The 22965-nt window shown below is 39.4% G+C and overlaps 1 protein-coding gene across 2 annotated transcripts in view; it reads right to left on the bottom strand.

Moving 5' to 3' along the window:
- Positions 1 to 5432: 5432 nt before the first annotated feature.
- LOC101855869 (nucleolar protein dao-5) overlaps positions 5433 to 22965 on the bottom strand; it is a 29437-nt gene continuing 11904 nt past the window's right edge. The window contains exons 4-7 of one of the 2 annotated variants that reach the window (XM_005097993.3): positions 19212 to 20469; positions 18219 to 18797; positions 15817 to 15903; positions 5433 to 9383 (exon numbers count right to left, since the gene is read on the bottom strand). In XM_005097993.3, coding sequence (XP_005098050.1) covers positions 9225 to 9383; positions 15817 to 15903; positions 18219 to 18797; positions 19212 to 20469 — 2083 coding nt within the window. In that variant the 3' untranslated portion in view covers positions 5433 to 9224. Of the gene's footprint in view, positions 9384 to 15816; positions 15904 to 18218; positions 20470 to 22965 lie in introns of both variants that reach the window. The other variant, XM_005097991.3, reaches the window with a different exon arrangement.

Raw genomic sequence — 22965 nt, 5'->3', positions numbered from 1 at the left:
ATTCTTGTGTGATATCTACAGGCCCTATCTGGTCCCATTTCACTTTGATTACCCTTACAAACAAGTCAGCCTTCGCCCCTGCATACTGTTACTGCATCTCATCATGTCTTGTCTATCCGTTTCAGATTTTAAATAAGAAAGATAAAGAGAGACAATAAGAAGGGAGAGAGAGAGAGAGAGAGAGAGAGAGAGAGGGAGGGAGAGGGAGAGAGAGAGAGAGGGGGGTAGAGGGAGGCAACGGCATATCCGGAAGAAACCACCAACAAAAGTAAAAAGACACTTTTCAAACACAATTCGCACAGCAAAATCGCCTTCTTTGACATTGGGCAATCAGCGCTATTCAACAGAGGAGCCCCGTTAAAGTTAAACCGCCAGCCCCGCTATTCCGCCAGCTTCTTGCTCGTCACAAGGGAGGCGGTATAACCAGGTTTGGCTGTTTATTAACTGTTTAGTTTTAGTTCTAGTGAGAGCTTTGTAGCATTTGCAAGTTCTTCTTGCAACACAATTAAGTCATATTATAAGTGCCGAAGATAAGGGGGCTACAAGAGAGGAATAAAGAGAAAAAAAAGAAGGGTGAGAGATCAGGACAACTGACGTTTGATAGGAAAGAAGGAGTAAACCACACAGAGCACCTACCGACCACCCACAGGTTTGGCTATAATCTTTCAAAAGTTCATGTAAATTCAAGGAGTGATTCAGATGTTACAAAGAATGAGTGACTGTACTGATGCTACTGCGAAACTCAATTTACAATCGTTTTCTTTAGACTGTCCACGCAGAATTATGCAAATTTAGATGGCCAAATTATGTGTTTTTTAAAATGCAAAATTATGCAAAAATTATGCAAGTTGACGTAACACCATTCGCGACATGTTTTGCACTTTTCTACAAGAATTTTTATGTTTTAAGTACAGAAAAATTGAAAACAGAACATATCAGTACATGTATCATTAATTTGTTGTGTATTTGGAAAGAAAACAATACACATCTGTCAGAAAAACACCCCAAAAAAATAAATATAATCTCTGTAACTTTCAGCTGTAGATCAAGATCTAGATCTAGAGTCTAGATGTAGATCTAGAGGCCAGAATTATGTTGTTGTTTTTTAAATTAATTTTTTTAAAAGGACATCTGGACCTCTGATGCTGGCACATCACTAAAACCAGGGACACCTGTCAAATATGAAACATCAGCAGACATGAGACCAACGTTTGATGGATTAAAAAATTGAACATGCTCAAGGAACAAAATCCCAACCCATAACCAAGATCTTCTAACAAGGGAAATAGCCAACTAGTCACTTAAATGAGACGTATTACGGTGATTACTTCCCTTTAGTCACGTGTGAGGCGTTAATTAATTGTTTTGTGAAAAGGGGGGGGGGGTGAAAAAACGCGGGAATGCAAAATTATGCAAATTTTAATGTTGCAGAATTACGCGAAAAAAGGCGGCCGCACAATCGCATAATCCGACGGGGACAGTGTACAGGATCTTGGTGATTCTATCCTTTACACCGGGTGTATAAACCTTCCCCCCGTAGTTTTATGCACCCCGCATAATTTAGCAAAATTTGATCATTTTTTGTATTATTTCTGATTAGTTTCCTATATCATTCTTTGTTAAAATTAATAGAATCGCATAATTTCACATTTGAGGCTCAGTTTGCATAATTTAAGAATTCTTCATGCATAAAACGATGGGGACAGATAAACAAACAAACAAACAAAAAGCCTTTCGTAGTTGTTTTTTGTGTGAGTATTATGGCACATGCAATAATATAGGACTAGTCACAAAAGTGCCGGAGATTAGTACAATCCACGCCGGCTTTAAGCACGCCGACATAAAGCACGTTCCGGACTCAAGCACGCTAAATGGCTCTTACCGAATTTTTGCTATATAAATTACACGCCTTTAAAGCAGTGCGGTAACTTCAGCTTCAGGCACGCTTCATTTACAAGACAGTCAATACTTTTATGATGACCCATCGAAGTTCCAAAACAGTCTACACCACGGCAGTGAGCGTGTTAAGAGAAACAAAAACAGCGCAAGTGATTGACGGACACACACACATGCGCAGAGAAGAAGAGAGATACACACAGCCGCACGCGTGGACATAGGATCTCGCCTAGGGCAAAGCTAAACACAGACCCAAAAAGAATGTTTTTAAAATACAAAGACAGTCGGGGAGATGAGAAAAATACGCAGGCTGCGATTTCACCTTATTTAACTTATTGCCCCTCACTATCCGATAATCCTGATTTGGTATTACGCGCGAGGTGGGATCAAAGACCGTGTTTGGGAGATGAAGGCGGTGGTATGTTACAGCGGACAGTGGTACTCACAGACAGGCAGTGTGTAGGCCTCGTGTGCTGTATTGTGACTGGCCGTCTAAATTAAGTTTTCATTTCCCATTCTACCTCAAATAACAAACAAACAAACAAATGAAAACTACCATGGCGGGTAAAAATAACAGTGCACACTTTTGCAGGACCACTGGACCACTATAGGCCTACTTACAAAGGGAAATAGCACAGGAAATTTTCTACATGAAAATCTCTGGATTATATCTACTTCGCACTCGAGCAGGCTTCGGCATTAAGCACGCTTCAGCTTTCTCCCGATGACCGAGCTTAAAGTTAAAGCCGGTGTTGACAGTAAAAGTGTTACAAGAGAGTAACAAACGCAATTTAATAAGGGGAGATAAAGACGACAGATGTTTGATAGAAATAAGAGACAAGCCACACTAGAGCTCTCACTAATAATAACTCACACAGCTTTTCTATACACGAAAAGTGAACAAAGGTGTTGCACAGTGACAGCGTCATTTTTGTACAATTGAAATATTTCCCCCTATTTCTGAATATTGTCTAAAATTCTAAATACAAGTACAAATTATTGTATAATGATAATAATAATGCAATATTCTCTAACGTCATGTCTGTTTAAATAAATAAATGGAACAGACACGTGTGCGTCTGGGTCGGGTTTTTTTTTTCTTCCCTCTACCACCTGCTTTTCTATAGCTCTATTCAGTAGACCACGGCTATAGCAGGACTTCTGGTTCCAGAAGAAAAATCCCGCTGTAGGCGAGTTCCCGCCATAGGAATGCAAAGGGGAAATTACCGAAAAATTCCTAAATATCTACACGATTACATCCCTTCCATATCAATAAAATGTGCGCTTTGTATTAGTATTAAGTCTTCCTTTTAAGGTCAACTTCGTTAATTATCTCGGCCTTTAATTCGAGTGAGAAGCAATTCCTTTAGTCTTTGTTGGATTGGAAGCCATCTCTTTCTCGGTTTGTTGCTTGTTCTGTCTATCGCACCGGTAGGCATACAGTAGAACTGATGAAGTGGATGCGCGCGTATGCCTGAGCATCAACGACCGCATTCCAATGAATCAGGAATCATACACTACACACTACACCCTCTCCTCGTCTTTTACTTTTTGGCCTAGCCTTATATTTATACTTATACGACGGTACTGGGCGTCTACGCTATGGCACATCACTTTAAATTTTGAAGTTGCACACGTGACGCATCTCTCCGCACCATCTCTCTCTGCCGCCTGACCCACCTCACTCATCACGGGATAGGCAATTACAACGCCGCACTGCTGACTGCCTGTTTGGATCATGCCTACAGCCCCCCACCCCTCCTTCCTCACAACTAGAGCTCGCTCGATCTCTCCCGCTGTATCCAAGATCTGGCCTTTCCTTGCCCCGTTAAACCCGAGCATAGGCAATTAGTTTGCCTAGGGATTCGTGTAAGGTCCCGCTGCCGCGGGTGCCGCTATAGTCATATTTCGTATTCTATTGTATAGATCTACATCACTTTTGGAGCTTTTCACATAACGCATCTCTCCTTAGGCCTACCGCCTACCCAACCTCTCTCATCACTGGACTAGCCAATCACAACGCTGCACCGCTGACTGCCTTTTGGGAGCCCCACCCCCATCCCCTAGCAAGAGCTCGCTCGATCTCTCCCGCTGTATCCGAGTTCGGGACTTTCCTTGCCCCGCTATATCCAAGCATAAGTAATTGAATTTACATAGGAAAAAAAAGGGGATTCCGGTAAGGTCCCGCTGTAGTCATGTTCTACTGTAAAACAATAGGAATAGGGTCTGTTGTTAAATTGGAGGTACCTTGTAGGCTACACAGTGGAAATGGAAGCGAGAATGAACAGCTATCATTTGCACTAAAGCTGTACAAAATCGTTCACATACACAACATAAACTACGTTAAAGCGTCAAGTCGTAAGGCCCTACCCTATCGCGGTAATATTATCATGGTATAAATCACCAAAGACAAAATGCATGATACATGTACCACAACTTGGCAATGTACTGTCCCCGTGGTTTTAGGCACCCTGAATAATTAAGCAAAATTAGATCATTTTTTGCACAATTTCTGATTATTTTCCTTTATCATCATTCCTTGTTTAAAAAAACAACAACAACAACAACAAAACAATCGCCTAATTTCACATTTTTTGGGGCTCAGTTTGCATAATTTCAGAATTTTTCTAGCATAAAACGACGGGGGCAGATAGAATTACATGTACATGTACTAGAGTACATGTACATGTACAGTTTAGCCCTAGCCGGTCCTGTCTAAATTATCTATGGGGCCTTTCACTTTTCTTTTTATTCACAACTGCTCAGTGGTGAGTAAGTAAGGTCCACTGTCCACCTGGTCTTAGATCCAACCCACCATCTGTCTAATTCCATTAAGTTTTATCAAAGACACTTGCATCACAATAAGGACACACAGGTGCCCAAGATTAGTTGGGTTTTTTTTATAGCTTTAATAGGGGTTTTATGGCGCTCGCAACTACATAAGGTTACATGAGCGCCAAAACCTAGGTGTTACAAGAGAGTAACAAACATAAAAAGGAGGGGAGATAAGGACGATAGATCATAGGAAAGAAGAAGATTAGTAAGAAGAAAGATCCAAGCAATAGCCAGCAGTAGAAACATTGCAGAAAGAGTCAGCCCAGAGGAGGGAACAAAGGCGGGGAGGGGGCAGAAATTGAGATGAAAGCAGACAACAGAACATGGTTAGAGTAGAGCAGGAAAGGAGGTGAAAGAAGAAATTTTTCTGTCGTTGTTAGGTTTTGAACCCCGGACCTACAGAATGAAACATGAACACCTTTAACCTTTAGACCACAAGAGCCCATCTCAGCAGTAAAGCAGATACAATGTATAATTTGAGAAAATTTCTCCCCACATGGGAATCTGCTCTGTTCTGTGTGAGACAGTGAAGTGCTCAATTACTACACCACAGACGCTAACCCCTCATGTATTTTATTCATTCAGTGAGTATTGAGGAATTGCCAAGACAGACAAGACTATCCCCAAAAGACGAGAACTTCAGAACACAGCTTTAAAAAAATAAAATAAAACAACAAATTTACTAAAACTGACAACCCTTGAGATATACATGTATATTCTTTTTATTTTACAAAAGTATGCTCGCAACAATTAATGTCAGACAGACAAACTTGACATTCATTGAATAGCAGGTGACACAACTGGGGGGCTCCAGCGGCTAAGTGAGTTCAAACTCAAAAGTAATGTCGAGCAAGTGTCTCTGTGACACAGGGTTTACATGAGTGGTCACTGGGATGTGTCCTTGAGCAAGACACGACAACCCTAGGAGAAAAAAAAACACCCCAACGCGCTGCACTATGGCATGTTTGTGAAATTGTTCGGTACTGCAGTAATAAATGTGTATATTTATGTATTTCTAACCATGCATTTATATGTGTATGTTTGTGATTGTAACCCAAATGGGGATTAATCAAATGTAATTTATCTATATTTGAAAATATCGTCAGCACCATTTCACATGCCCTTGGGTTATTTTTTGTGGCTTTGACTTCGAGAATATTAAAGAGAAACAGACCGCTCAAATCAGAACCACTGACTTAGGCATTTCTTAATCTTCAATCAAAAACTAAGTAGCAAATGATGGACCGGAACAAGAGCAAAACTGGCTCATATTGTAAGATGCCCCTTGGTGTCTTATTTGAAAAAATTGGCTTTATCTACTCTACACCCCCCCCCCCCCCCCCCCCCCAGATTGTGGAATGTTGCTAATGATCAAAATATTGCCCTCTATAAAATAAAAACTAATTCAGATAAAATGTTTCAATGCAGATTCCAGTTCAAAGGAAATATGATAAAATCAAACACAATTTCGGTTACAGGAAACAATTGCAAACACATTCATAGCAGTAAATCTTTAAAATCCAACATTATTATACAGACAGAGAATGACAGTTAAGGGGGGAGGGAGGGAGAACAACACGGGGGATGCATAAACTTAAACTGAATGGTCTGTCTACACATGTATGTTAAGACACTTTCTTTTCATTCATTTAATTTCACAAATACACAATATTTACAGTCAGGTGCACATACCGCTACCTCAGTACTTTCTTGTCCTATCTCCATTTTTAATAACAGTGAAAACAGTTCATAACAAAGAGTGAGCTTCAGAAGAAGTCACATTTTCAAAATAATTTTTTAAATGGAGGACAAGAAAGCACTGAGGTCACAATACGGGTGACTCAAACATGTCCATGATAGACATAATTCAGGTAAATCGATAAAACAACCCCCAAAAAATAGATACACGGAAGAAAATCAAGAGAAATAACTTAAACTGACTGTTACGTACAGTGTTTGGGCAATAAAGCACTGTAATGGATTTACCGAAGCTGTTTAGCCTCTCGCAGCTGTTTAAGTAGCCCAATGTTCTCTTTTTTAACCTATTCAACTGTCCCATGTTGCATTTTAAGAACAATAGCAAATTTTAATTGTTTAAAGTTTCAAACAATGATCCATTTCAAACAAATTCTCTCATTGGCCTATGCTGTCACCCACATAAAGTTAACGGGCTGGAATTTTCTTAAAATCTTGTCAATCTACTGTTTATCTTTCTCCTGGTTTTGGCACTTCTACTTTTTAAGTCCAATGTTTTTACTCAGTGCTAAGTGACACCGTGGGTGGTTGGCGGGTGCTCTGGTGTGGTTTGCTTCTTCTTTTCTATCAAGCGTATATCGTCCTTATCTCCCCTCCTTCTTTTTTTTTGTTTGTTACTCTCTTGTAACACCTCTAATCTTCGGCACCTATATGACCGTATTGTGTTGCAAGTGCCGTAAAACACTTACTAAAACTAAAACTAAAAGTGACACCGAATGACCACAAGGCTCAATGCAGACAGGATGATAAAGTTAGCTGCACATGACATAGTGACGCAGACTGTCTGGTAGTTTTTCTCCCCTTCTTATTTATCAGGAAGGTAAGCAGTGGGTTGGGGAAGCCGAAATTTTAAAAAATCAGAATCAGGGGTTTTACAATTGTATTATCGTAAAATTGAATAAAAATCATAACGATTCTGCCAAATTCGTAATGATGGGCAGCCCTGGTTAAGTCTAGAAAAAGTTTCTCTGAGGTTTTGTTTGCTTTTTGTCATCTGAACGGGAGATGAGAGATAACAAAAGGCAAAATGTTCTTGCTGGAGCCATTGAAGCAAATTTGGCAACACGCACTTGCTTTCTGTAGGCTAGACATCCAATGCTAGAGTTTTCTGCTTTCAAATTTATCTCCATTTAAAAAAAAAAAAGAAAGAAATGTGGAAAGAGTTAAGTTGGTGATACCAATTGCCTTCAAATTTCTGTCTTCTGATCTGATCAACCTCTGACAGAACCTGACATTAAGTATCTATTGTTGGACAAATTTCATTCCTCTTCTCAGATATCAAAATTCAAAGAACTGCAAGTGCCTTACTGACTCTAAAGGTAACATGTTTATCAGACTATGTGGGGGCAAGCCTGGAAGTCTCTCAATACCTGAGTGATAACAATGGGTGTGTTGATTTCCATCATGCGTGCAGGGCAATTTTAATTCGTGACAGTTGAGACAAAAACTTTGAACGGGTTTTTTGAGACAAACTATTTGACAAATCTGAATAGATGTTTGAGGAAACAGTGTTGCAAAAACAAGAGAAAATATAGCGGTTCACCGGGGACTAAAATGTGAGAGCTATCCGTGATTTTATATATCAAACATAATGTTAGGCTTAGTTGGCATTTGTTGTATGATGAAATCCATGTGGGATTCTTATCCTTTAAATTGTTAAAATATCCATACATTTTTGACAAAACGTGACGTGTCCAAATTACAATAAGGGAAAGAACCGCGGACAAACTTTTGACTTTCTACACCACATTCGGCATTCAGGAGCATAGGCCTAGATTCTACAGCTGCTTCTTTCTCATTCAGTTTAGGCTATTTAAATTTTTTTTCTTTTTGTCTGCGTGTCTAACTATAGTATGCAAGTATATAAATTATAAACATACTCTGGAAAAAAAGACCTACAAACCCCTGTGATTTTCTGTAAATTGATAAACTATCTAAATGGCAGATTTACATGATTCATTGGATCTTGATTCTAGGTGACCTGTTGCGGCTTTTGTTTGATTCACTATCTGCATTCGGCATTCAATGGGTCTAGAATCTAGATTCTACCCACAGACAGTGTCACTAAGAGTAAAAGGGTAAAACAAGGCAAACGTTATCAACATTACAGACTGAGTCGAAACATATAAACCTTGCAGAATCAGAAGGAGAGATGTTTGGTTATGTCGGAGAGTGTTGCCCAAATAAGGTCACCCTTTTTAAAAATAGAACAGACAAAAGATGGAATATTTACATCAGTCACAGGGATCATCAAGAATCTTGCACAGCACTCGCAACATGATCTTCAGTTTGTTGAAATGGGGGATCATGAAATTTAGTTTAACTGCTTAAATTACTTACGTTTTTACTGCCATGTCTGAACTGATTAAAAAGTCTGAACTGTGTTACAAAAACAATGACACTTTTGCGCCATTTTGTGCCTTTCAGTTGGTCTATTTGAAACTATATAGCATTCTGCCCATCTCATGCAGAAAGCCATTATATATGAAAGCTTCAAGTCTTTGGGTAAATAACATGTGCACCCTGGGACATCAATACAAAAATTATTTTAAAATGTAAAATCAAAACAAAAAAGATTTTTTAATCAAAAGAGCTACAGAAAAGAAGCAATACCGGTAACCCAAATGCCAGTCTCAAGCACAATTTTTTTTTTCAATTGGATGGGGCATGAATGCTGCACCAATAACTAGCAAATATCCTTTTAAAACATGTCAAGTACACATATAAAAAAAATAAAATTAATCACTGTCAAATTTGATAGAATGAACGCCAGTATCGATTGGGCCTCCGCGATAGCTGCCTCGTTTCTTTTTCGTCTTTTCATGTCTGAAACCTTTACCGCGTGTAACAATCAGGTCTTTGCTTGCCCTCTCACCCCAGGATCCTTTTGCTCCTTTCTGAAAAAACAAACAAACAAGAAAAACATTTTTTTTAAAAACAAACAACGTTACAGAAAATAGGTTATAACATACACACTGTAAGAAAACAAAATCGTTAAACAGTACATGACAACTACACAAAAAGCCACCTGGATTTCCCATCACTACGATACTGTAAAGGTACAAAGTACTTGGGAAAGTAAGCAACACTTTTCAATCTTAAGGCTGACCTAATTGAATAGTTCGGAAAGCAGTTACAATTTAAATAATACGATGTCTCAAAATTTTAAACCTGCTTTATTCTCCTTGTATCTCTCTAGGGTTCAGAGCTCTTTTAGGCTCATTCATCTGAATGGGTTGCAAAACAATATTAAAGGGAAGGTACTGTTTTCCACATGCATCCTCCTGGTTAGAACTATCTCTTCTTGAAACCACATCTGGCATTACTCTACTGAGGCTGGAAGTTCTTTGCAGTTTAATCATTTACTTGTAACCTTCCCAGCTCGTCGTGACCCCAAAAAAGGAACAGTCAGCTTGAAAAATTATGTAACAGAGCCTCGCGTCCAACCAGTGGTGTGGGCCACCAGCCACCAATGTTTTCATTTATCGTATTTAACATGCTTTCATACATTCGATACTCAGTGGCTATACCTACATTAGCCGGTATGGTTTCATACACTTACTACTCCCACATTGTACGTAAGTGACCCAGATAAAACCATGACCCAAAAATAGACCTTATATTTCATAACAAAAAAAAGCTGTGCCCTATTTTTGGGTCATGGTAGCAAATGTACCTTGTGCCTTTTTATGAATAACGGATGCAGGGTAGTGATGGGCAGGTATCGATTCTAGGTATCGATACTTAGATACCTATAGGTATCGGTATCGATACCTATACATTATTTATCCCAGGGCTGCCAAAGCAAGTGACTGGGGCCTTAAGAATTTTTTGTTTATCAAAACTGATAAGTTTTCCTAGGAGGAAGGGGGGGGCGCAAGCGTTTTAAATGAATCTAGTGATTTTTTTAACAAAAAGAGAGAGTTTTTCATGAAATCTAGATCTATCTAGTGATTTTGCAAAATCCTCACTGGCAACCCTGATTCATCCTCATTTTAGTTAGTTTTAGTAGAGGTTTTACGGTGCTCGAAACTGCATATGGTCATATGAACGCCAGAAGATTAAAGGTGTTACAAGATAGTAACAAACATAAAAAAGAAGAAGGGGAGATACGGACGATAGATGTTTTATAGGAAAGAAGAAGCATCCCACACCAGAGCGCCTGCCATCCACCCACTTATCCTCATTGGTTTAATTTAAAGTTGCTAAAAATCTGGTAAATTGAATTGCCTTTTTAGAACTATTGTGTTTATATTTTCCAATACTAACATTTTCTGCAAAGCTGACTTTCCTCCCGTACGTCACTTAGTTTTTGTTTTTATTTCCAATTTTTGGTATATATATTTCTCTCTCTCTCCTTTACAAATAATTTTTGTTTGAGTCTCAGCTAAATATTCACAACTTATCTAGACACGACTAAATACTTGGAAAAGTATAGTTGTATTTTTGTCTTTACTTAATACCCCCGGCGTATGTTACTAATAGCATTAGGTATCGACATCAATACCGAAATTGTGGTATCAGCCCATCACTAATGCAGGGACATCGATTTGCAATGCGATATATGTGGAAAACATCCTTTTCTAGCAATTGTGACCATGGCAAGGCGGGATCGAATTTGAAAGAGATGAACAAGAAGATAATGAATCATAATGATACTATACATACAACCCCTGTTTGGCAGGATAATATCGACAATGAAATGTCAAGTGACGAATTCAATCCAGATGACACAGAAGGTGAATCTAGTCAGTCTAGTGATGACTGAAAGTGAAGGTAGTGAGGTATACAGAGATACGCACGGTTCCGATTTTGAAGATAACATTGGCAACGGGTGTAGGCATGGAGAGACAAAAAATACCCCAGTTTTGAAAGCAAAAGATGGTAAAAGGGGGTCAAGTGTGCCAATGTCTTCGACCTGTTTCTAAGCCATGATATGACGAATGAATTGGTTGTGTACAAATGAAGAAGGAAATGGACAAAGAAGAGATGCACAGACGAACACAGACATTGTGGAATTAGATGGACTGATTGGTGTACTTCTAATATAGTAGGTGCTCAAAAACAGAACAAAGAGTCAACCAGATATTTGGCCACCCTTGATAGGCCAGGGAGGATACAAAAAAAGAACCTAACAAACTTTTTTTCAAATTCTCGCAGGTAGTGGGTAGTGTGTGCACCTTTATCGGTATGGCAGTAGAACAGGTTCAAAACATGTAAATACCAGAAAAATCAGTAATAGGAATATATCGCTGGTGGAGTGATGAAACCTCGTAACCCCAGAAAGGAAAATTTTACAGGAGAGACAAAAAACTGATTTACTCTTGAATAAAATGACCTATAGAAACCAAAGTTGGTACAGATAGATAAAAACACGTTAGAAACGTGGTTAGCATATAAAAATAACTTCTATATTGTTTATGTGGTTACGCTGTGGGATGCGAGGTTTCATTACACCATTTTTGTCGTGATGAAACCTCGTAGTCAGCCGGTGTGTGGGTTGCGAGGTTTCATCAGGACAGAGTTTGAGGGTTGCGAGTTTTCTCGCTGCTCATTTTGGTTGCAGTAAGCGACTGTTGTTTGAAACGCCACCAAGTGATAAAGATGTTTATTCTAAACTAATTGGTTTGGAGTTCGATTCCCGGCCAACTGAAGTCAAATAAATGTGCGTTACCTGCAGAATTTATGTTTCAAACCTCAAACGGATTGCAATTAATGCAATTTGTTTCACTATAATTTGCCAAGATTAGATCTGGTTACTTCCAGTTTTGCTAAAAAGCACAAATTAATAATAAATCTCTGCAATATGGTCTCTGTTTGCACTTCAGGTGGTTTTCATAAAAGATGTTGAACCATGATGAACAACCATTAATGTTAATTGTATAAATTGTCATGAAGTGACGATGCACATTGGCAATAACAGATTTAAGCACCTGCAGGTGATTGTACTTGAAGTGCTGGAACTTAAACGTTTTGTGTAGAGTGGCGAGGTAGGATGGACCTTATGTTTCTGTGTCCAGCCTTCGGAACGTCAGCCCATTCATCCTTCAGGTGCATCTTGTTCTGGATGTTCATGTCTGGGATGTACTTCAAACACCTGACAACAGGATCACCCGTTTTTCTACCTAGTCTTATGGACTTGTCGTAGCTTCCACACTTAGAATACTCCTTGAAGAATGTGTGATCCAAATATTTGCTTTGATAAGTTTCTTGTTTTGCTCTTGCCATCATGAAGAAATGGAGATAGTCTTGGAGGAGCTCGATGCATGTTTTCGAAGCGATACCTTAATAGTAATAGTTGAATTCACACTGTTAATTTCCATTTGTGTGTGTCATTTGATAAAAAGTTTCTGTTCAATTGTGCTTCCGTGTGTTGTTGAAAAAAGGCTGAGAGAAACATTGGCTAGTGTGACATTTATCTATCGGTAACCACAGTTGTCGCTGTCAATAAGGGTTTTCTGGAAGTCCAGCTTTTCCGTCAGGAATTCCAATAGACATGAAGCTAACTCATTTGCCATAAGTCCCCCTTCTGTTTCATGACACACATAAAAAAGGAGTCTGACGTGTTGCAGCATCCAATGGCGTAAAGTTATGAAAAGCGAGTTTGTTTTGTAATGTAAGACTGATGCTGAAGATCCATTGAAAGTACGGTCGTTTTAGGTTCATTACTGGCGAGAGATTTGATGGCTTCAGATTTAGCTCGTTCCTTTTCTTTGCGCGCTGCTTCCTTTTCTAGAATGTTAGCATTCCAAAGATCCTCCAGCATATTGTCAACTTCACGACTGAATCAAAAGTCGCACATGTCTCTCGTTGACAGGAATAGCGACAGGTTATTCTGCTTGAATGCTTCATCGAGGCCGGGTCTGTTGAGAGGCCGCCTCCTGTGGTCTTGGTAGAATTGTGCATATATTTTGTAGATATCTGAGTTGCTTTGATAATTATTGGTTCTAAATGTTTCTTACAAATCATTCATCCAACCCAATCCAGGAACATCTTTGAGCACACTGGCACCTTAGGCCACCTTTTAAAAGTGTTTATTGAAGGTATTCCCTCTCTGGTTAGTCTCTGAATACCTCATCTGAGGTCCACTAGTCATCCCATGAGAGGGTCCACACTAAATCAAAATTAGAATATCTATCAACTTCAGAGAGCCTTTTACATTTCAGAGTCCAGCTCTTGCAATCACAGTTTGGTTTCAATAACTTAGTTGGGCTTTTCATTGAACCTTTATGTATTCCAATGCTTGTCCTGATCCACGGATAGCTTTTCACTTATTTGTTGCCACTCCTAAAAACCCTTTCTTTTCCTCTTTGGAGCATCATTTATGCTGGCATCACAAATGAGCTGTGTCTCGAGATCAGGCTCCAGGAAAAGGGGCTAATGTGCCTGAATATGGTCTACAGATTGTGTTGCTGTGACCTCGAAGGTAATAATTCAGCATCTGACTTACAGCTGCCTGATGAAATGTCAGTATGGTTTGGGGTATGATTCCAGGCGACACTATTGTTGGTGCAGACTCTTTCTGGGATGATGCTGATACTTCCTTATCTCCACATATCAGGGACAGCCCTGGAAAGGACTGCGATATGGTGGGTGGGGTCAATTCATGGAACGTGGTCTGCTCAATGGTTTCCAAACCAGCCTTTGTAGGGTATAAAGATCTAGCGGATGAGGACAGTTAGAAGGAGATATTCAATAATTCAATACAGATTCGGAAGTGTCCGTTTTACTTGTGTTGTTGAGGCACAAATTTGTCACAATGTCCTCTAAAGACTTCATAGTCATCAAGACCACGGTTAAGTTCAGCACTAATCGCTCTCATTGTCTGAGACTCCCCCGGGGCAGTGCCACTGACTGAAGTGTCTTTAGGCCATTCCCAAATTGGGGGGGGGGGGGGGGGGGGGGCATTTTTCGTTCTAGTGAACAGTAGAATTGTAAATGGGCTGATCTAACAATGTTATGCTCATAACTGTGCCTGAACTACAACAGAGAACTGCTGCTTTATCTGTCCTAATCCTTACTATCGTCATTTTCCTCTACTTCTTTTGTATGTTTGTCACACTCTTGTGACTCGCTATTTCCGGGGTACCTTGATACATGTAGTCGAAGCAGACTTTTTGCTGCTGAAGCTAGAGAGGTGAGCAGAGTAAGTCTGATTCCCTGTAAGGACTTCTCTGTTGACATTCAACCCTTGGTGCTCGTATAGCCTTATACAGTTGCGAGCACCGTAAAACATCTACTAAAACTAAAAATAGTCTGAGAAAATGCGAAACCTTAACCTCTCTTTGATAAACAGAATGGCCTGTTGACATCTGGAGAGTGCATAGATCTGTCACCTAGTCTTAGTAAGGACTACCGTCACCTGTCATTTCAAGGTGTGACTGTTGCCTTAACTTAAAAGTTAACTACGTTTGTGCTCGATGAGAACATCTTGATTACTAGCTCGTTAGTCATCCTTATGAATGGATTTTTAATATATTTACACAATGTAAGTACTTCTCGTATGACCATATTTGAACTTCTGAACTGACTGAAAAAAGGTGAATTAATAAAAGAATGAATGAATGTATGGAAGAATGAATGAATGAAATATTTCTTTATTCCGTCAGATACATTAAATGCACCAGAAAATGTCAGTTATGAGCGCTTCAATTAAGCTAATTCATAAAGAAGGCTTATCCAGAACCTCGTATAAGCACGCCGCTCTTTCAAACCGGGAGTGATGAAACCACGCAAAAGCAGATCGGCGCACCGGGTGAGGGTTGCGAGGTTTCATCACGCCAGGATATCATGGGGGCAAACATACGAGGTTTTTTTATTAAGTTTTTATCATACTTTCTCTTACTTATTTAACCTAGTGCTTTTGACACATTGTGAAGAAGGACTGGGAGAAGATGTTAAGCCAAAAAAACGAATTTCGAAAAAATTGAGGGTTACGAGGTTTCATCACTCCACCAGCGATATGCAGCCCTATATAATATAGCATAACAAACCATTCGTAGACTTGCAAATGTACCTCAAGGTCTATCTATAGGTGCCTCTAGTGGGGTCAATGAGTTTGAGTGTTTCTAGTTGGTACTTTACTTTTACTTTACTTTTCCGATCCAGCGGCCATTTGGGTTCTAGCCCTTCGGTCTATTTCTAGTAGGTAAATAGTTCATACTCAACTAAATGAAACCTGAGAGAACCAATCGGAACCCGTCCCTTACATTTACGCTACCTGTCAGCTTCATGGTACACTAAAGGAAGAACATACAGTGACTTCCCATGAGGTTTAAGGGGGAGTGGCATCAGCATAAAATAAGAACCAAAAGATGCTCTTCTACTTACTTTAGCTTCAAATGAGTTATCCCCAAACTTTGGGTCGATGTAGACCTCTTCAGCTCTGACTCGTCTGAACGGGGCATTCGGAGTTCGCTGCAGAAAAAGATAAATTCAACAAAAATATCAAAGCAAAATAAATCTACAGTTAAAACCCAAACAGATCAACAGCTTACAGAATTATTTCACAATTACAAAGCAAAGAAGGATACACAACTGGATCTGTAAAGAGACAGAGACACACCTAAAATCTAAAATTTCATTTTACTACTGAATTATAGGAAAAAACCTCACATCCCTGTGACTGTGACAAGCATGAAGTTAGAGGAATAGCGGGGCTAGTAGCTTAACTGGGTTCCTTTGTTGATTATCAAGCAGCCAACCAGAGAGTGCCATGTTCCGTGTGTAATGTGGAACTCTTGCAGTTAGTTCCCTGGCGCAAATTAACATTGGTTTAGTAAGGATCACACAACTCAGACAGTTGGCGCTGTGAAGGCACAAATACTATATTTATGTAGGCAAACTGAATCACATACTGGCATGGCCAGGCAGTAAGCAGGGCTGGCGGTACAATGGTGGGGGTGAGGTGGGTGTATAACGAGTTTTTTAAAATATATATTTTATTATAGTAGAGGGTTTTACGACGCTCGCAACTGCATACGGTCATATGAGCGCCAAGGGGTGGGTGTCAACAGAAGTCTTTACAGAGAATCAGACTTAGACTGCTCACATATCTAGCTTCAACAACACAAGGTCTGCTTCGACTATCAAGGCACCCCGGAAATAGCAGGTCACAAGAGAGTGATAAACATACAAAAGAAGTAGAAGAAAATGACAATAGTAAGGATCAGGAAAGAAAAAGCAGCAGTTCCCTGCTGTAGATCAGGCACAGTTATGAGCGTGACATGAGTCAACCCATTTACAATTCTACTATGCTTGAACGAGAAATGTCCCCCCCCCCCCCTTAGGAATGGCCTAAAGACACTACAGTCAGTGGCACTGCCGGGGGGGGGGGGGGGGGGGGGTTATAATGAGGTTTGACTCTATTCTGGCACCAAACTTGTTTTGAGGAATCGTTTACCAGAAATTGTAAAATATACATTCAATATCGTTCATTAATTATACATTTCATTTACAGAACACCACAACACCATCAACTAACTGATTGCATTGCTCTAAACTGTTAAAATGAACTGGCTACTTGCCAATAGAAATACAATATATGTACAGAAGCTACAAGAGGCTGGATCACTTGAGAAATCAGAGAACAGTTGTATTTTAAAACAAAAGAAACATACACTGGAACCATCAGGCACAACCCCTCTTACTTCTTTAAGGTTGAAAAAGGGGTATGTTTTAGTAGTAGTTTAGAAAGAGTTTTATGGCGCCCGCAACTGCATAAGGTCATATGAGCGTGGGGTATACCCAAAACGTGATGTATATTATGTGTCATGACCCAGTGGAATCGGGCGCTTGTCAACTTCTGAACACAAAGAGTTATTGGTATCAACATGAACATTTTTCGAGTCTTAAATCTATGTATTTCTGTAAAATCCACACAAAAATGTATTTTAAACGGACTTAAAAGACAAACAAAAAAAATTGAATAAAATTGCAGAAAAATGCCAGTTACTTTTGATTTCATTAAATTTTGACGAATGCCTGATGTCACCACCATGCCTCATATATTTCTTATGTGAGGACTTAAATATAACTATTCTGTTACCTCAAGGGCCTACAGAAAGTACGTCAATTCTTGGCAGAACTTTAAAACTTTGAGATGGTCTAAAACGAAATAAAAAAGCACCAAAAAAAAAAAAAAATGCTTCTCAGGCATGAAAAGAAGTCAGGGCAATGCAGCCACCCTTCACTTCTTTCTACTTTCAAAGAAGAGTGTCAACAGACCAGTGCTCCATCCCCATTCAACCATAACAAGCTACAGGAAAAATTTTTTCGCATGAAATGCCAACAGGCCTCTCCTGAGTTATTTATAACAATGTAAAACAATTTATAATAATATAAGGGAATTAAAAATCTATTCTTATCTTTTGAAATTAATAATCAAAAGTATTGACAGAAATAAGTTATTCAACATTTAATGGCAAATCAGTACAGGTATAGCTCTACTGAAAATGATACTAACACACCAAACAACAAAAAATACTCCAAAAAGGGGGAGAAAATAGTGAAAGGGAAAAAACCCCAAGACTACACATCACAGAAGAACAAACTACAACATGCCACAAATATTTCATGAAATGCTGAATACCATTATATAAAGAGGGTAGTAAAAGGTGGAAGCCATGGACAAAACTTCATTGTCCTTCATAAAAAGTTAGTTAATTTTTGGGGAAGACAGTCATCAATTTTTCAGCAGAAAGGGCGTGAGAGAGGAAAAGAAAGACACATACCTTTCCATTACTTTTAGAGCCATCTGTAGAGTTTGGTGTTCCATTCACATCAAGATTGTTAGGGGTTGATGACTTCAATGTTGTTGAGTTTGCAAAGGAAGCAGGGGTGGATATCGTTGAACATTTCTCTTTTACATCTTGCTCAATGCCCGATTCTTCTGAAGAGCCTTGTAAATGGTTTGAGTCACCATTCACCTTGACAGATGCAGCTTTTGGAGTGGTCAATTGTTTGCTTGTTTCACTACTAGAAGCTTTCTTGCTCTTTTCATCCTCAGAATCAGAATCACTATCTGAAGAATCCTCCTTTTTTATAGCAGTCGCTTTAACTGGGGCAGATTTTGGTGTCTGACCTTTCTTGCTCTTTTCATCCTCAGAGTCAGAATCGGAATCACTATCTGAAGATTCAGCTTTCTTCGCAACACTCACTTTAGAGGGGGTAGATTTCGTTGCTGGAGCTTTCTTGCTTTTTTCATCCTCAGAGTCAGAATCGGAATCGCTATCTGAAGATTCAGCTTTTTTCGCAACAGTCACTTTAGCTGGGGTGGATTTTTGTGCTGGAGCTTTCTTGCTCTTTTCATCCTCAGAGTCAGAATCACTATCCGAAGATTCAGCTTTTTTCGCAACAGTCACTTTAGCCGGGGTAGATTTTGGTGCTGGAGCTTTCTTGCTCTTTTCATCCTCAGAGTCAGAATCGGAATCACTATCCGAAGATTCAGCTTTTTTTGCAACAGTCACTTTAGCCGGGGTAGATTTTGGTGCTGGAGCTTTCTTGCTCTTTTCATCCTCAGAGTCAGAATCGGAATCACTATCCGAAGATTCAGCTTTTTTCGCAACAGCCACTTTAGCCGGGGTAGATTTTGGTGCTGGAGCTTTCTTGCTCTTTTCATCCTCAGAGTCAGAATCGGAATCACTATCCGAAGATTCAGCTTTTTTCGCAACAGTCACTTTAGCTGGGGTGGATTTTTGTGCTGGAGCTTTCTTGCTCTTTTCATCCTCAGAGTCAGAATCGGAATCGCTATCTGAAGATTCAGCTTTTTTCGCAACAGTCACTTTAGCTGGGGTGGATTTTTGTGCTGGAGCTTTCTTGCTCTTTTCATCCTCAGAGTCAGAATCGGAATCACTATCCGAAGATTCAGCTTTTTTCGCAACGGTCACTTTAGCCGCGGTAGATTTTGGTGCTGGAGCTTTTTTGCTCTTTTCATCCTCAGAGTCAGAATCCGAATCACTATCCGAAGATTCAGCTTTTTTCGCAACAGTCACTTTAGAGGGGGTAGATTTTGGTGCTGGAGCTTTCTTGCTCTTTTCATCCTCAGAGTCAGAATCGGAATCACTATCCGAAGATTCAGCTTTTTTCGCAACAGTCACTTTAGCCGGGGTAGATTTTGGTGCTGGAGCTTTCTTGCTCTTTTCATCCTCAGAGTCAGAATCACTATCTGATGACTCAGTTTTTTTTCCAGCAATTGCTTTAGTTGGCGCAGATTTTGGTGTCGGAGTTTTCTTGCTCTTTTCATCCTCAGAAGAATCGGAGTCAGAATCACTATCTGATGATTCTGCTTTTTTCGCAGCTGTTACTTTAGCCGGGTTAGACTTTGGTGTTACAGCTTTTTTGCTCTTTTCATCCTCAGAATCAGAGTCACTGTCTGAAGATTCTACTTTCTTTGTTGCAGCAGCTTTAACTGGGACAGATTTTGGTGTTGGAGCTTTCTTGCTCTTTTCATCTTCAGAAGAATCAGAATCACTATCAGATGACTCAGTTTTTTTGGTAGTTATTGCTTTAGCTGGCGCAGATTTCGGTGTCGGAGCTTTCTTGCTATTTTCATCCTCAGAAGAATCAGAATCAGAATCACTATCAGAAGTTTCAGCAGGATTTTTTACTGCTACGGGAGTAGACTTAGGTGGGGCAGTTTTCTTGCCCTTTTCATCCTCTGAATCTGTATCTGAATCACTATCAGAAGACTCTGCTTTTTTGGGAGCAGGTGCTTTTGTAGGGGTAGATTTCACTTTTGGAGCTTTCTCACTCTTTTCATCGTCCGAATCGGAATCACTATCAGAAGATTCCGCTTTCTTAGCAGCAACTTTAGCAGGGGTAGATTTTGCTACTTTTTTTTTCTTTGTCTTCTCATTTTCAGACTCCGAGTCGGAATCACTATCTGACGACTCTTTCTTTGCAACTTTTGGTGGTGGGCATGACTTCCCCTTTTCCTGTTCACTCTCGCTGCTGGATGAACTTGATCGTGTCCTTTTCACCAATCTGGAAACGATAAAGCATAGGAAGGCAATTGTTAAAAAATGGGAAAGAAAGAGCACAAACAACCTTGCAGACTGCGCAGCAACAACCTATGTTTAAAATTATGGAAGATATCCCAGTATGATATATCTCCATTAAGATCAAAGATTCATAAAACAACACTTTCACCCATGAAATGCATTTTCTTATCACTTAGCCCCTTCAATGCCGCAGGTAAATAGGCCCCTGTGCCAGGGGAGATCTCAAGAACCAAGGCGGCTCAGGGGTGATCCCACTCTACCTCCCATAACTTTATTTACAAGTATTTTCTCATGAATTTCTGCATGTACATTCTACTTAGTTTTTTAGTTTTAGTAGAGATTTTACGGTGCTCGCAACTGCATAGGGTCATACGAGCACCAGAAGATTAGAGGTGTTACAATAGAGTAACAAACGAAAAAGAAAGAAAAAGGGGAGATAAGGAAGATAAATGTTTGATAGGAAAGAAGAAGCAAACCACACCAGAGCACTGGCCAACCATCCGCGTACATTCTATATTGAACCCTGTTTCTATTGATATAATTTTAAGGAGATTTCATTGAGAGATAGATTGAGAAAAATTGAGTTCGTAACATGATACCAAAAATACCACGAAACAACATAAAACAACACACATTCGAGTAATGATAAACTGAGATCAAAAAAGGGGGAATACGTGTTGTGCGAGTGTCTGCAGGTAAAGAGGCTTTCCCTACTTTATACAACACTCGTAAAATCCACATGAGCCTTTGCCAATAGGTCGGATTTCTTCATATATCTTACAAAATCATTTCCAATTTCAATAAAAATGATGCTACAGTTTTGAAAATTGTGTTATGTTTCAGCTATGGGAGCATAGAAATAGCAGTCGCGTCATCAGAAGAAGGTATGGTAGTTCTCTAAACGTTAAAGAATTATACAAGCTGTCTACGTTCTCTAATGTTAGTAGAGAATCTAAAAATAGCTCGCTCGCTCTATCTAACATGGAAACTGCTTTCACAGTGCTTACACTTTATTTTCAAAAGCTATTAAGTTTACATTCACGAAATTAAAATACATGCAAAAGTAAAGCTGTCTTTAGTACCGCATCTTGCCTTTACAGTTTTCAGTGACGTTAAACCTGTAACACATTCTTTCATTCCATCGAGATGACACCCCCCCCCCCCCCCTTTTTCAGAATAATTTTCCCCCAGGGGGAGGGGGGTTTTTGATCCCCCCCCCCCCCCCCCCCAAATTTGAATAAGTCACTGAAGATCAGGCCTTCTGTAATTAGTATTTGAAAGATATTTTGCAGTTTACATGCGATTTCGTATTCCCACCTCAAATCCAAGGTAGGCCATTGTGATACAACGTGAGAGACCATAATAAATTATATCAAATTCACATGTGTGGAAAAACATTGCCGATTTGGTGTGTAATGTGACATCACTGTCATGAAATCAAATCACGGGGGTCAAGGTCAAGACAGTCATATATCAACGCTAGGTCTACGATAGGCCTGGATCTAGTGCATGAAATAACCCAATATAACCCAATGAGTGAACTGTCGGACCTATTTGATGTAGATTTAGATCTAACGACAAACATAATATAAATCTTTTTTTTTTTTAAAGAAAGACTGAAAAGTAGCCTAGCCTTATCCGCAATTTCAAATAGGGCCCTACATGCTTAATTAACATTGTTACTTTTTTTAATTCGTTAGAGAACGTAGACAGCTTGTCCTGAGCTTGTATACATTCTTTAACGTTAGAGAACGTAGACACTTCCTCAGTAGAAATCTGACAAATATTTCTAGTTCTGAAATCGGTTTATTTTTAGAATTCAAAACGTGACACTTGGGAGTTTGTACTTTTTCTGTCGTCAAGTTCCACAATGAAATAAATGCTGAGAAACTCGTCCTTCTACACTTTTACCACTATAGCTACATTATTTGTGGTGCTATATCAGGAATAATGATATCTGAAGCTGTTTTTTTCTTTCTGAGCCTTCTAGATTTTCATTTTCGAGTATAACTCGTGTAATCATTTCGCAAAGCAACTTGGATTCCCCGTGACTTCGTTTCTATCTGCCATTTTGGGGCCCTGGGACGAGCATAATACCGTTCAAATGTTTACTCTCTCTGCTGTCAGCTGACAAAACGCCTTTTTTTTCATTTTGGCGCGAAATTTTTTTATTTGATAAATCGATAGTCTGACCTGTTACCCAACATGTGTGAAAAAATCAAAGTGAAAGTGTGACTAGTTTTTGAATAAATTAACATTCAAATTTCGGAAGAACGTCTTTTTTAAATGGTTACGCTGACAAAATGCCCTTTTTTAAGAGTTCGCCGACAAAACGCCTCTTTTTTTCGCCGCGGCTTTGGAAAAAAGGCGCTGTCAGCAAACTCTGTTCAAGGCAAAAGCCGACAAAACACCTTTTTATTGTCTTGTTCCAACACTGTTACAGTGATTCTCAGCTTGAGTATGATCTCCCCATGCCCAC

Source organism: Aplysia californica, unplaced genomic scaffold (assembly GCF_000002075.1).
Source record: "Aplysia californica isolate F4 #8 unplaced genomic scaffold, AplCal3.0 scaffold00170, whole genome shotgun sequence".
Lineage (NCBI taxonomy): Eukaryota > Metazoa > Mollusca > Gastropoda > Aplysiida > Aplysiidae > Aplysia > Aplysia californica.
The sequence above is the reverse complement of the archived record's forward strand: the minus strand, read 5'-3'. Positions and strand labels throughout refer to the sequence as shown.